The sequence below is a fragment of the Microtus ochrogaster genome, chromosome 16 (assembly GCF_000317375.1).
Source record: "Microtus ochrogaster isolate Prairie Vole_2 chromosome 16, MicOch1.0, whole genome shotgun sequence".
In the NCBI taxonomy this organism is placed as follows: Eukaryota; Metazoa; Chordata; class Mammalia; order Rodentia; family Cricetidae; genus Microtus; species Microtus ochrogaster.
Window position 1 is genome coordinate 2,312,301 of NC_022018.1, and position 16,048 is coordinate 2,328,348.

General features: G+C 40.7%; 1 protein-coding gene across 1 annotated transcript in view; it reads left to right on the top strand.

Annotated features, from left to right (window-relative positions):
- The window catches only part of Mrc1 (mannose receptor C-type 1), a 90,352-nt gene that overhangs the window by 34,441 nt on the left and 39,863 nt on the right, over nt 1–16,048 (top strand). The window contains exons 7-10 of the mRNA XM_005354640.2: nt 3,368–3,553; nt 7,734–7,891; nt 9,677–9,787; nt 14,074–14,189. Of these exons, the coding sequence (XP_005354697.1) occupies nt 3,368–3,553; nt 7,734–7,891; nt 9,677–9,787; nt 14,074–14,189 (571 nt within the window). The remainder of the gene's footprint in view (nt 1–3,367; nt 3,554–7,733; nt 7,892–9,676; nt 9,788–14,073; nt 14,190–16,048) is intronic.

Genomic DNA, 16,048 nt, shown 5'->3' on the forward strand with positions numbered 1-16,048 from the left:
TCTCCTCTCTTTGTGAAATGAGGTCTTTAATTGGCCCAGAACTCATCAAGCAGGCTAGGCTGGCTGGCTAGTAAGTAAGCCCCAGGGATCCTCCCATCTCTACCTCCCCAGTACTGGGATTACAAGCACATACTTTTTATTTCAGCCTGCATTTTGAAGCTCAGGCTCAAGAGCTTGTGCTAAAAAAGACAGCACTTTCCCAACTGAGCAATCCCCAAGCCTTGATTGTTAATTTGCTTTTAATATTTTGTGACATCAAATACCCTTATACACACCAATGCACATGCCATTTTGCAGAGATGGTATTCCTAGAAGTAGAATTGCTACATCTGAGAGTCGGCATGTTTATAGTTTTAGTAGATAGAGACACAGACAAGCTCACTGATGGATATGGTGGAAGGCCCATCACTGATGGATGTAGATTGGGCCCCTGCTTCCTAATCACTGATGAATATGGTGGTAGACTCTGGTTTATAACATCTGATGGATATGGGTGGAGGCCCGTTCATGGTCTCGGTTCCCCTTGACAGACTTTCTAGAGAGACTGTGGCCAAACCTGTGGATACCTCAGTCATGCTTGCAACTTGTCTCTTCTACTGCTGTTGCAGAAGGGATGGCTAAATCTTTCTTGGAAGAGTTAGTACAGTTCTCCTCCAGAGACTTGCAGTCGCCACTTTGGGGAAGTGGAGAAAAGTTATTTTTATGTTTCCCTGGAATGGAAGGCAGAATTCTTTAATTTGGCCTTCTTGCTTAATCCATCAGTTTTAAGTTCCTCCTTTGTAAAATATGAATGTTGGTAACTCTTCATCCTGTAAAATCTCATTCATATCATTACACCTGCATTATTCAAGTCCCTGTTTCACTTGCTCAGCTACACTAACACTGGCCTTTCCATCTTCATGCTATGAGGATTATTCTACCGCATACACAAAACCCTGTAAGCAGAGGTTTAAATCTGTAGCATTTTCCACCGGTAATGGCACACACCTGTAATCCTAGCACTCAGGAGGCAGAGTCAGGTGGGTCTCCGAGTTCAAGGACAGCCTCCCTAACTATATATATATTTAATTTTCGAGACAGGGTTTCTCCGTAGCTTTTTTGGTTCCGGTCCTGGAACTAGCTCTTGTATACCAGGCTGGCCTCGAACTCACAGAGATCCGCCTGCCTCTGCCTCCCGAGCACTGGGCTTAAAGGCGTGCACCACCACCACCCAGCTCCCTAACTATATTTTTAAATGCTTTTCAGGCTCCTCTGTTCAGTTTTCGAAACTTTCAGTTTTGACTGCCATTATTTTTGTTTCCCAGACAGAAAAATTAAGACATCCCACCAGGGGGCTCCAAAGCTACACTAAGTTTTCTACTTCTTAACTTTTTGGCAACCCCTGAAAGTATCCAGGATTGAAATTGTACTAAGGGATGACAGTTTTTCAATACGAATTTTTGTTTTGCAGTAGTACAGCTTAGGGTGTTGCAAATTAGAATTTCTCACATTTCGCCCATGCACCCAAAGGCTTCAGCCTCTGCTCTTAGGGAGAAATGGGACTCATTCATTCCTAGGATGACGCGAGATCCAGCAATGGAGTGCCCACCTGGCATCTCAGCAGCGGAGGGGCTGAAGCAGGGAGTAAATGAGTTCAAGGCTATCCTGAGTTACTGCAGGAGATCCTGTTTCATCCCCTCCACCCCAACCCAAATGAGAGGATGACAAAGAAAGGGACCAGTACTAGGCATTGTGTGAGCAGTACATTTGAGGTCACTTAATAGCTAACTTGTATATATAAACCAATCCAACGTCAGGATTATGTCAAATGGTATCTGGAAAGCTACCAAAGAAAGCTGCTGTATGTCAAATATAATATCGTTTTTTTCCCAACCATCACTCATTGCACTGGCTGTGTGCCAGGACCCATGCCAGGTTCAAGAGCGTCCACAGAAGAGGGTGTCTCTCCCTTCAGTCATCTGCACTGTAGCGCTCCCATCGCTCATTACTATTAAAGTTTTTGTAACATGTGATCAAGGTTATGACATTTGATCACAGCTTCCCATAGCAACAATGAGGATGTTTAACACTGATTTACGTAGATAATAATGGTTCTGTTTGGCTTGTCTTCTATAAGTATGGTCTCTATTCTTTCCTAGTTTAGAACACAGTGAGGATAGCTAATTTAGTATTAATAGTATTATTATGGTTTCTGCTTAAAAAAGAAAAACCCAACAGAACCTATGTGCTACTTTGATTCATATGCTATGACTTGCTTAAAACACCCTTGCGGCAAATTCAGTTTTTGCCCCCAAAGTTTCTGAACCTAAATTGCTTTCATGGCCACCGTCATGGGTGGTGTCTTTTGGGAGTGAATAACTGGTGGCAGCTCAGGTATGATGACTACATAGCTTCGCTGGTGAGCCTCATGTCCGCACTTTCCTGCTCTCTACTTCAGCTCTTCCTCCTACCAGGACTATGGCTCTTTCTCTAATGAATGGCAGTCTCCTTAGTGTCCACGGGAACAAGAAGGATCGCAATTTTTTTTTAGAGGATGGATCAGTCTTCAGGCTTCCCGCTGTTAAAGAGTGTATCACAGATGTGCAGTTCAGGATTGATAGTGATAAGGACAGATGAGACGATCTGTTGTGTAGTCTTGTCGTAAACACAGATTCTAAAAATAGAGTTCTCATTTGTCTTCACTTTTATTGTTCATTTATTTAGGCCCTGACATTTGAACCTAGGACCTCACACATGCAGTAACATTGTGCTGATTTCATCACCCCTTGGCTTCGTTTTATTTTTACTTAGTTTTAATACAATATTTTTACTGATTATTTGAGAATTTCATACAATATTTGTATCCTATTCACATTTGCTTCCCATTCCTCCCAGGTCTACCCTCCCTTCCTTGTGCCTTCCCTCACAAAAGAAAAAAAATATAAGTCCAATTTGTGTTGTCCATATACTTATTGGAACATGGTCAGACTCCCAGTGACCAGATCCTTAAAGATAACTGAGTCTTTTCCCACACCCCATCCCCCACCAGGAGCCATCAACTGTGAAGTGCCACACCTTAAGCATCTTTAAGCACAATTAGACTCTCTTCAATGGCTGAATGGTCTAAGGCACCAGACTTCATTTTAAAGTAAAAGATGTCTCTCCACTCCCAAATCACCCTTTTAAAGCAAAATAGAATATTCCTTTCCCATATATCTTTTGTGAATGTGTATGCCATAAAATGAAGAATGTTATCTTTATGTTTGCAGTTGTGAAGTATTACATAGACATAAAATAGAATATCTTACATCTAGGGTAGCTGAAAATATTGTTCCAAATTTAAACAAACTTCTTTCATATGCTTTCTAAACTTCTTTTTCCCTTATAGCAAGTGATGTCCCCACTGGCTGCCCTAGTCAGTGGTGGCCATATGCAGGTCACTGCTACAAGATCCACAGGGAAGAGAAGAAGATCCAGAGATACGCCTTGCAAGCTTGCCGGAAGGAAGGCGGTGACCTGGCAAGTATCCACAGCATCGAGGAGTTTGACTTCATCTTTTCCCAGCTAGGATATGGTGAGAAACTTCCCCTTGACACTAAGCCCATTGTGGTTGTCTCCTTGCCACACATCGCTCGAAATGTAAATATTCAGTTTAATTAGTTTAAATTGGTAATTGATTGACAATATACATTTAAGTAGATGGCACGTCTGCCAACACAGATTATATAGTAATTTAAATAAGTGTATCTGTCATTAATAAATTTAACATTTTCTCTTTATGGGTAGTTTTCAATATTATTTCCCCACAACTCTGTATTTGGGGATGTCGTGTTTAGCCTGGTCACAGCATATAATTTGGAATTATGTGTGTATGAGCTTTTGTTAGGCCGATATTATAGCTCACAAGAAATGTGCATAAATGAGCCATCTCACACTTGGGATTTTCTTTTCTTTACTGCGGTGTCTGTCACACAGAGTAAGAACTGGGTAACTATGAAAGGTGCTATCCTAAACTTTTGAGAGAAATATACATCTCAATTTTAGGCAAATAGTTAAGGCTCTATGGAGAATGTACAGAACCAGAAATAAGATACTAGATGAGCCAAATGACGTGGGATCGCGTCTGAAGAAAAGCAGGCCAAGAGACAGAAGGACAGGCCCTACGCAGGACCTGCTGATTAAATGATGGTTATTTTCATCTCCCACTGGTGGAGGCTGCTGAGCAGCTGCAGCTCTTCCTAATTCCCACCCAGCAAAAACAAGGGGGAATGGATGAGGGTGATGGAGGAGGGCCTCGCTTCCTGACGCTCATTGCCTGAAAAGTTACCAGGGTGCAGGGAAAGCAAAAACATTTAACAAATACACGAGGCAAAAAGAAAGGAAGAGCAGAAAAATATGTCAAAGACACTATCATTCCAAGCACCAGGGTCCAATGGGAATATTTGCCACACCTGACTGAGTGTGGTCCCGTGGCTTGGAAGGGCGAGGGAGATCGCTCCATAGGTTGTAGCATGAAGAGGATTCCAGGTTGAGCATAAAACCTGGTGCTTCTTATGCTTCTCTTTGGTGGCTTCTTCTCCTTCTCCTCCTTCGTTTACTTATTTTGTCTTATTCTGGTTTGTTTGTTTGTTTTCATTTTTTTATTATTCTTTATGCCTGGTTGTTTCCTAAAAATAAATGAATAAAGCCAGGGTGTGGTGGCCCTCCTGTAACCCTGATGGTGGATGGATGCGGACATGCCAATCCCCGATAATCACTGAGCAGTCAGCCTGGCCTACTCAGCACGTTAGTCGATGGAGCCTGAGGAAGGACACCTGAGTGTGTTCTCTAGCCCTACATTCATGAGCGTGCACACTTGCATGCTCATATAACTTCCCCCCATGCACACACACACACAAATAACACTTGCAACATGTAAACAATGTCTTAATTATTCTGTGCTCACATAGCCTGGATTAAATGATGGAATTGTAATCACAATGAGAGTATCTAAGTAACAGTCACTTAATCTTATCATGACCTATTGGGAAGCTTGCAAATGGACCAATGTAGAAAGCAGGTTAGTTGATACGCAAAGGAATGCCAGTCTTATTCTGTATGGCTTGGCAAAGCTACAGCAGAACCATGTATTTTTATTGCCATAATTATTTCAGGAAGCTGAATGACCAGGGCTTCATCTCAAATCAGCCTGAGGACGAAGGAATGAGTTAGAGAGCTTTACATTGAAAAGGGGAGTTATGGGGAGCAGAGATGGCTCAGCTGTTAAGAGCAGTTGCTACTCTTTCAGAGGACCTGGGTTCATTTCACAGAACCCAGAGAGCAGCTAACAACCATTTGTAATACCCGTTCCAGAGGATCGGATGCCTTTTTCTGCCCTTAGTAGGGATTGCAAGCACCTGGTGTACAGACATACGTGGAGACAAAACACTCATTCACATAAAATAAAAATAAATACGTTAAAAAAGAAGTTACTAAAAATAAAGTAAACTGTATCATTTATGATATTTCAGTACAGTGTTTCCTTCTTTAAAAGAACAAAATAGTCTTGGTAAAAGTTAAGTTACAGAAAATTGAAATTATTGCCTATAAATGAAAGCTTTTCAAAACTTCTTTTTAGTTAGTTGAGATAGAATCTCTAATTAGTCATATTAGATATTAGTCATATAAATGAAATAAGTAGATAATCTGGAGCCTGAGCATGAAGGGTATAAATACCAGTTCATACAATTTCTTTAACTGATTTATGAAAATTGATTTAACAACTTGAAACATACACCCATACACACACACACATATGTGGTTTGTTTTCGTTTTTTTTTTTATTATTCTTTAAATGCCTGGTTGTTTCCTAAAAATAAATGAATAAAGCCAGGGTGTGGTTGTCCTCCTGTAGCCCTGATGGTGGACAGATGGAGACATGCCAATCCCTGATAGTAACTGAGCAGTCAGCCTGGCCTACTCAGGACGTTAGTCGATGGAGCCTGACACACACACACACACACACACACACACACACGCACACACACACACACACGTGTGTGTGTGTGTCTGTGTATTTGTAGAATATTAGTAGAATTGCAAACAATCTAAAGGAAACAGTTTAGTAAGAAAAATGTATGTGGGAATGCCATAAAATAGTCCAACTCTTTGTCAACTGATAAATTAAAACAAATACACATAGAACAGTCTTACATATAACGGTGCAGCTTTACGTGGTCCTCACCCTAAGTTCTTGAGGGCATTGAAGTCTTTGCAGCCTGCATTTGCTGCTCAGAAGCTCCTGATCTGCCAACAGTGAAAGGAAGAGGGCCCGTCCTGTCACCAGCCCCGTGCTTCAGGATGCTGGAAACATCTGTTCCATCTGGCAGAAGTCCACTTGAAGACTTCTCCAAAAGCTGATTGACAGCTTTTAGGAGGAACAAAATCAGCCACTCAGGGAAATCCTTGTAGGATGTTTTCTTCAATTTCTACCAAACATCTTTATAATATAACTTTGAAGTCCTTGTCTTTTACCATTCAAAGACTGGAACCAGAGACTACAATGCCATTTGCAGTTAATCGAATTAAACAGATATTAAATTGTGTAGCATCTAACTTTTTGAACTTGGAAATGTTTTTTTGTAGCCTGAGCTCCTCAACCATTTGTTTCATTATTGTTGTGACATTTGTATCTTAGGCACGTGGTTGTTCCTAGAGTTAATAATGCCTTCCAGAGAACCTCGAGATAAAGTGATCACGGTTTAGATCTTTGTTGTGAGTTTAGTCTGAACTTTTTAGCTTTGCAATATTGTACAGTGTATTACACAATGTTTTATAATTAAAATTATCAAATATGTTTTTATCTATGGAAATCAGTGTCAAATATCAGTTGTCAGCCCATCTCTTTAGCATTTTACTTTATGTGTACGTGTGTTTTTCTTGCATGTATGTCTGTGCACCACTTGTATCCGCAGAGGCCAGAAAAGGTTATCAGGTCCACTGGAACTGGGACGATAGCTGGTTATGAGCTACTGTGTGTGTGTTCAGAACGGAACCGGGGTTCTCTGCAAGAGCTACAAGTGCTATTAACCACTGAGCCACCCCTCCAGTCCTCTAGATGGATGCTGGGTACTGAGTCCTCTGGAATATCAACCAGTACTCTCGACCAGAGTCATCTCTCCTTCCCTATCCCCTTAATTTAAATTTCTATCACTGTCTAGATAATTTTTTACTTGAAATTCAGTGATTAAACTTTTACAGAGGTACTTATAATGTTATTAATAATAACATCCAATAAATCAGGAGTGATGTAAAATTTGTTCTAAAATATTCACAAGGTTTAGTATAACCAAGTAAGCGATAGTCAAGTTTAGTGATGTATATGAGATATATATCAAATATATCCACACATGATACTGTATATACGTCATATGCATCATGATACATGGTACTGCAGTTCTAGAATGTAAGTTATTTGTAACAATAACCGAGCTTTGGTTGGGGTTCCTCATTTCATTTTTACAACGTCCATAAAATATATAACTGTAACTAAAAGTACAGTCACATTTACAATGGAAAGGAAGCGTTGAGAAACCTAAAACTGACACCATAATATATAGTCCATATCTATCTATTGCATGTAGAGAACTACTCTGATAGTTCTCTGAGATCAAGGGAGTGTTGCTGAGTGGACAAGCCTAGTGCCCTCTTCTCTGATACCCTGCTTACTTTTGGCAAGTGATAAACTACTTAGGTGTTTTTTTTTCCCCATGTAGACCCCCAGGATGAGCTGTGGATTGGTTTAAACGACATCAAGATTCAAATGTACTTTGAGTGGAGTGATGGGACCCCAGTGACATTTACCAAGTGGCTTCGTGGAGAGCCAAGCCATGAGAACAACAGACAGGAGGACTGCGTGGTGATGAAGGGCAAGGTGAGACGCTCTGCCAACGCCTGACTGTGGTGCCGGGAGCCTCTTTTCTCTGCCTTGATTATCATCTGTTGAGACTGATTCCATGGTTGATACACATTTAAGTTGTGCAATTCCGATTCAGTTTCTTTAGCATCTAGCAAAGTCAAGAAAACCATAAAATAAATGATACAAACAGTTGTTCTTAACATATGGGTGGTGACTCCTTTGGGGGGTCAAACGAGTTTCAGAGGGGTCACTAAGATCATCAGAAAACACAAATATTTACATTACAATTCATAACAGTAGCAACATTATAGCTATGAAGTAGCAGCGAAAATAATTTAATGGTTGGGGGTCACCCTAGCAAGAGTCTCAGCATTAAGAAGGTTGAGAAGCACTGTGCTAAGAGGTAGCATTAACTAATGACTAATATGGTCTTTCTGCTAAATTCTGAACTGTATACATATATGTGCACATGTTGTGTATATGTATATAGCACTATTTAGAACATGATATATATGCACACACTTATATATAAGCATATTATTTTATCCAATAATTCTGAGTTTGTTTACATCTTTAACTGGTAGCTCTGAGTAGAAAATGTAGACTTCATTGTTGGGCCACATTTGATTTTTCAGATTGCATGCAGGCCTTGTTTTAAATGATTCATTCCATGTTTTAAATGGGATTGCAGTAATCAATGAGTATTTTTTGTTGTTGTTAATAGACGATAGGTATGGGCCTTGCTGTTTAACTTTCTTCCTCATTTGCATAGGGGATGATAATCGTATGGGTCTCCCAAGTGGAAACGAAGATTTAAAAAGTTTGTGCATATATTATACACAATTCTTGGCTCAAATGTGTTGCTGATAAGTACTACCTTCTATTTTTCTTATTTAAAAATTATTATAGTTATTTGAAATCCTGAGAGGAGAGTAGACGTGATCCGCTCAGAGAGTAACACTGAGGAGTTAGAGGGTGATGGCAGGCGTAGATGTGACCTGCTCAGAGAGTAAGATGGCGGGCATAGATGTGACCCGCTCAGAGAGTAAGATGGCGGGCGTAGATGTGACCCGCTCAGAGAGTAACACTGAGGAGTTAGAGGATGATGGCGGGCGTAGCAGAGAAGCCTTGAGGCTCAACAAACAGCAATGATGTTGTCTTAAGAGTAGAAGATAAACATCTGCAGTTTATAAATGTTACTCTGGCTGTTGGTCTGGAAGCTGGATTGTACTGAATTAGAGATGAGTAATTATAAAAATCCTCAAATTAAAAGAAAGAGAAGGCGATCTTAACTTGACGTGTCTATGGAATGGTAGAATCCTAAACAATGTGGAAGGTTGAAACTTGGATTTCCAAGGACCCTCATCATCCAGGGAGAAGGAAGGAAGAATGCAATAATTTCAAATTTGCTTTTAAGTTTGGTTTGTTGGGGCAAGATGTTTTCTTGGATGGGTTACATGTGTTTGGTTAACTTTAACAAGACTGAGGGGGAGGCTGTATATAAACCGCCAGTGAGCATCGTGTTTGAAGGACCTGGAAGTATTTCAGATTTTTCTTCAGCTCCTTCCACAGAGTGGACTTGAATACTCAAGATGAAGAATTATATTAGAATTACAATCTCTTCACACCTGTGTAGTTAGAGCCAAATATAATGCTGACATGTAAGACGTGAATTTATCATTTGTTTGCAGATGCTAGCTTCCCCTAGCTAGCATGCAGATGGCCCCGGATTCAGCACCAGAAGGAATCAAATGTAACAAGTTCCTAAAACAGATAACTATTTTTCTTTTTGCTCTGTAGGATGGATACTGGGCAGACAGAGCCTGTGAACAGCCACTTGGTTACATCTGTAAGATGGCCTCACAAGCCCATGCTCCAGCCCCAGAGGAGGTCGAAACGGGCTGCCGGAAAGTGAGTACAGACCATACACGGTGACTTAAGGTTGCCATTTGATACAGTGGGCTTTATTTTGTAGAGCACACAGTGCTTACTTACCATCAAAGACCAATGTTTCAACTGTAAATATCCACTATCTTTCTGTGTCTGATAACCTGTCCTTCTTGAAGTTTTCTTGGGCAGTCTCTGAGAGGAGAAGTCCTGGGATCCATTGCGAATGTGAGAACTGAAAAGAAAACGGAATAAAATGAAGTCCAAAAGAGCCTGGGGTGGATGATGGAATGAAGACAGGTTGTGAGAGAAGTTGCTATGCAGGAATGGGTAGTCTGTGATCCCATGGGCAGTTCAGAGCATTTCCAGGGAATCATCTTGAATGTTGACATGCTGATAGCAAGCTATCCCTGGCTACTCTCCTACTTAAAGTGTTTTGGATGAACTATCTTCCAAGGGGGAAGCTTTTCTGGACATCACTACAGTATGAGGCAGGTTGCCTAGCCTCCAGCTTGTGTTGAGTAACTTGGTTAAATAAAATCACACGAGCCCATGGTGTATGTGTCTTGCCTGCATGTGCATGCACAGATGGGGACACACACACACACGCACACACACATGATGATAGACAGAGACAAAGAGAGAGAGTTATAGGAGACTGGAATAAATCATCTTGAAAATTATTTCTAAAAGCATAAAGAAACTACAGACGTAGTTTTGTAGGCGTATGGTTATTGTTTTTCTGTCTGCTGAGTAGCTCATCTTCCTCTTTTGTCCTTTCTCACTTCTCCTGAACTGAAGGTGAAGTGAGAACTAATGGTATTTTCAAGAGTGAGTTGCTGGGGTCACATCACCAGTAGCAAACACTGCAAGACAAGAACGTGTGATGTGTAACTTGGTGTAAGACAAATAAGCTGGAAAGAAAAACAAAGCAATTAGAAAAATCACAGCTTGGGAGAGATGCAGGGAGGGTCTTAACAATGATCGAAATTCAACCTAATTTTGCATTCCAAAAAGTTTAGCCAGAGAAGTTGTAAACATTTATTTTCTTTTGGTGTGTGTACATGTTTATGTAGATGCACATGTGTGTGCTGATGTTTGTGCTGTGTCTTGTGTGCACATGTGTGTATGGAGGCCAGAGATCAACTTAGGTGTCATTCTTCAAGTACTATGTATAACTGCCCCCCTCTTTCTGTGTCTGTGTGAGTATGTCCCCCCTGTGTGTGTATGCCCCCTTCCTCTGTGTGTGCATACCCATGCATGTGTGTGTGTGTGTGTGTGCATGTGTGCATGCATGTGTGTTTTAAGATGGAAATTTTTACCAGCCAAGAGCTTGCCAAGTAGTAGGACTAGGCTCGTTGGCTAGTGAGCACCAGGGCTCCACCTGTCCCTCCACTATCCCAGCACTGGGATTACAGCCATATCCCAAACTTAGATATTATGTGGGTTTGGTGGATGAACTCAGGTCTCCATGCTTGCGAGGTAATCACTTTACAAACTGATCTCTCTCACACCCTCCCTTTATAGATTTTTCATCAACAGAGGCAAGGCTAGCATCCAGGCCCTTGTCTCCAAGTCAATATACTTTGTTTCATTACCATCACACTTATGGTCTTTGTGTAATCATATATACACATGTAAGAGATTATATGCCATGCCATTTTCTGACATAATGAACATATTACTTCTATATAATTGATATTTTATACACATTTCCTATCAGTCACCACATATGTACAACCTGATAATCCAATTTAATCATTATATAGTAATAAGAAAGTAAGGAAATGTAGTGATGAGGCAAGACCCACCTACATCAAGGAAATAACTTATCAATACAGTTATTCTTAAGTTCTAATAAATATACAGGAAAATTATAGTCTTATTTAGAAAGAACAGGAACCTAGTGCTCAGAGAAATCCATGTGGCCAGGTTCAAAGTTGATGGCATTTAGTCAACTCTTTGCAATATTCTTTTAAGGTTGCATGTAATAAGTATAAAACATATGACATAGCTCGAGATAGAATAGTTGAATGAATGTCCAAACCAATTAGTTTTAGGGAAAGAAGCAAGGAAGGCAAGGGTTACTGCAATGTGAAGAATGCATAGTGTAGGATTCTCCGGTTCAACAGAGTTGTAGAGATGCTCAAAATATTGAGAGTAGCCTGACTTACTTGACCAAAAGTGTATTTCTTACTTCAAAGTCAAATATCTTAGTACATATTGGCCTGCCTGGACTGGAAACATCACTATATCATGAATCAATAATATTGTGAAGGTGGCATAAAAATTAAATTTTTGTATTTTTATGTCACAGAATAAAAAGGGAAAAAGAAAACACTGGCCATCAATAGTGACTTCCTTAAGAAACTGGGAAGACCATGTGGAGATATAATAAAGCACATTTTGTACCTGGGTATACAGGCTTCTTTCTGAGAGTTTAAAACTAGAAGTCTGTTACACTGATCTGAAGTTCCACGTTCTTTTTCCTTTTTGGAAGAACATGCATGCATGTTTATGTGTGCACATGTTTGTGTGCATATGTGTATGCAAGAGGAGGCTATTCAGCAACTTACTGTATCGTTAATGAGAAGGGTTTCTCCACACTGGCTTTTGTTTACTTACTTTGTTTCGCCATTTTTTCTTTTATTGAAATCAGATTCCACTCTCGTACAATTTCCCCTCCCTCTGCCCTCACTGTTCTTCTCCATGCCCCTCCCATTCGGATCCACTTCATTTCCGTTTCTCATTAGAAAGGGACAGGCTCCCGAGAGATAACAAACATGACAAAATACAATATAATACAATAAAGCAAAAACTATCATACCAAAGTAGGACAAGGCAAACCCACAGAAAGGAATGAGTCCCAAGAGCAGGCACAGGAATCAGGGACCCATTCTTCCACACACTCAGGAGCCCCTTGAAAATACTCAGTAAAAGCTATATGCAGAGGACCAGGTGATGACTCGTGCAGGCCCCTTCCTTGCTGCTGCAGTCTCTGCGAGCTCACAGCTGCCTCGCTTAGTAGATTCAGAGGACTTTGTTCTCCTTCATCCCCTCTAGCTCTTACACTCTTCCTGCCTCCTCTTCTGTGGGATTTCCAGAGCTCTGTGGGGAGGGATTTGATGGAGAAGACCAATTTAGACTCTCTTTCTGCATAATGTCTGGCTGGGGTGGGGAGTTTGTCTCTGCATCTGTTTCCATCTGCTGCCATGGGAAGCGTCTCTGATGATGACCCCACCGTGCTTCTTGAGGCAAGTTCTCTGCCTGGCCTGGAGCTCATTAAACAGATTGGAGTGACTGGTCAGCAGCAGGGATCCACCTGGTTCCTCCTGGCCAGTGCTGGGATTAGGAGACCTAGAGTCCTGAAAACACTCAATAGTCACTCTACCACTGAGATACATACATTTCCCCACCTTTGGTTTTTCGACAAAGTCCAGCCATATATAGCCCAAGCTGCCATCTAACCTCTAAATCTCCCAAGTTCTGGCATTACAGGTATACCTGGATGACATTTATTTTGAAACTTAATATCATTCTCTGGCCTCTAACACCCCAAACAGATAACATGCCTATTAATTGTTGTGTGGTTAGAATTTTCATTTTCTCTTGCCATAGAAGAAGCTCAAACACTGTGCTATGGAAGGACCCTGCCCCCAGCCCTCAGTCTGCATTTGATACATTCCTAGTCACCCACAAGCTTAGCTTTCAATTTAGGGTTGTTGTTTTTTTTTTTGTTTTTTTGTGTGTTTTTTTTGTACCTGCGGAGTTCCTCTCTTCCTCTCAACTCTTGCTGGGAATTTAAAATTTTATGTAGTAGTTTGTGTACCTGAAGTGTGGGCAAGTGATGTCATTAAGTTATGTTGCCTGAGGTTTGATGTGCATTCTCCAGTGGCCAGGCAGCAGAGTTTTATGTTCATCACCTACCTTTGACATCAGTAGACATCTAAGGTTACAGCTCCTCAGGTTATTTTCAGGGTTTATCTCATGGGAAATAAATCCTAGGCTGTATCGTTCAGTTTCTTCAGGCACTGGTCACAAGCAGTGTTCCCTTGGAGGATGCATCAGAATCTAGGGCAGCTTTTCCTTCCTTTAGTGCCGTCGTTTGCCATGTGAGGACCGATGTTATACTGTGCTCTTTGTTCTCATGCAGAAACAGTTTCTGTTTCCCCTGATATCATTCTGATTTGTGTTCCCTAGACTTTCCTGTTTACCAAATCATGTTGCCTGAAGGAATCATTTAAAAAATATATCCTAATAAGTATGCCTGACAAATCTCTCATTTGTTTGTTACTTGGTGACATTTGTAGGGCTGGAAAAGGCATGGTTTCTACTGCTACCTGATTGGACACACCCCTTCAACATTCGCTGATGCAAACCAAACATGCACAAATGAGAAAGCTTACTTAACAACGGTTGAAGACAGGTATGTAATTATTTTTAATTTGTTCTAAGATATGTCAAATAGTGAAAAGTGTTCAAAAAGATGTAAGAATTACCATGCTATGAATTTTGAAGTAAATTATATATGATCTTGAGTCGTGCTTTATAAAGGTAGAGATGTTGAAAATATTCTCGTTTGGTGGCTTAATTGAAAACATTATAAAACTCCTTTGTTACTTTTATGAATCTATTTACTTAAAACACTATTTTTAAAAAGGGTCTTAATATATAGCCCTGGCTGGCCTGAACTTGCTATATAGATCAGATATTTGAGCTCACAGATATTTGGGATTAAAGTAGTGAGCCAACAGGATTGGCATCAGTTTAAGGCTATTCTGCTGGTTGTATGTTATAGATTTGGTGTTTTCTAATCTGTTAATTGTCAAAAGTTTTAAAGCAAAAAAACAAAGAAGATTTGTTCACTGAACATCCCATTTTGTACTTTTACTTACCACTTGCTTTGTGGAAGAAAATAGCAGAGAGAGGACACACCAGATCACATGTGTGTTTTCCTCATGCACACTCACAAGTCCATCAATTATATAGTCGCAAAGGTGTCAAGACTTCCCTCACGACCCAGCAACAATCCTTCAGTCACCCCAGCCCAAGATCTTCTAATCTAATTCAGTTCCTACCCTGTCTGCTCGGCAATGTCAACAGACCCTGCAGGCCAAGGGTCTAGTCCCCCAGGCTGTACTTTACCCATGCCAGGTCCAGGTGCAGCCCTTAGCTGTTTTGCCTGCATTCCCGAATGACCAGCTATAGAAAGACATTCCTACAACCCAACACTGAGTTTTGGTCACTTGTTTGGCCATCTCAGAGAACTATGGGAAGCACTTAGACTTCCTGATTTTCTTAAAGGAGAGGACCAGGAAGAGGGCTCAGTGAATATAGTGCTCACCACACAAGCGTGAGGACCTGAGTTTGGATTCCCAGCACCCAGGAAAAAGCCAGGCATTGTAGTCCATGCAGAGAGAGAACTCCAAAAGGTCATTGGCCAGGCAGCCTGGATAAAATGGTGAACTCAAGGTTCAGTGAGAGACCAGAACTCAAAGCACAAGGTGGAGAGGGATTAAGGAAGATAGCCAGTGTTGATCTCTGGACACAATGGTGGACGGACACACAGGATGAGGAGAAGGTGCGTGGAGATCCCATCTTCTCTACTGTCTCACCACCCTCCATGAATCTCCACCTGCTCACTTGTGGAAAAGCTTTCTGAACACTGTTAGAGAGACACTGTTGCTTGAGGATGCTTGCTGACAGACTGAGCAGGGGAACACAGCTCATTTCAATATTCTTTGTTTCTCACGCAACCTTCCTCTCTCCAGGGTCTGGCATGGAGACCCCCTGGGATTGATAGTGTGGGTCTTATCATCTACTATTAAAGGAGACAGCTCAGAATTAAAGGCCTGAAATTATGACCTCAACCTCCCAATATATAACACAGCTGCAAATAATCTACTAATTCTTTCTGTTTCTTTTATTTTAGTTAACTAATTAATTAATCAATTAAGCTTTGCCTGGCTTGGCCAAGAAAATCAAATAGAAAATAGAGGATTTAAAAAAAAAATGTAACTTTAACCTCTGAGGGCTCATCCATCTTTGAGATTTATTTTTTTCTTTTTATTTACTCTTTGCAAAGCTTAGATAATACACTCAAACCTCAAAAATTTTAAAAGTTATTGGAGTTTCAATTCTTCAAGGCAGACTCAAAATCCACAGAGTCCTGCTGATGTTAAATATCCTCTGATAAAAATAGATATCAGAGGATTGTGTTTCAACATGCACCTTCCTCTCCCAGTGATGAAATGCTAATATAAACACCTGACCACAAGAACACAG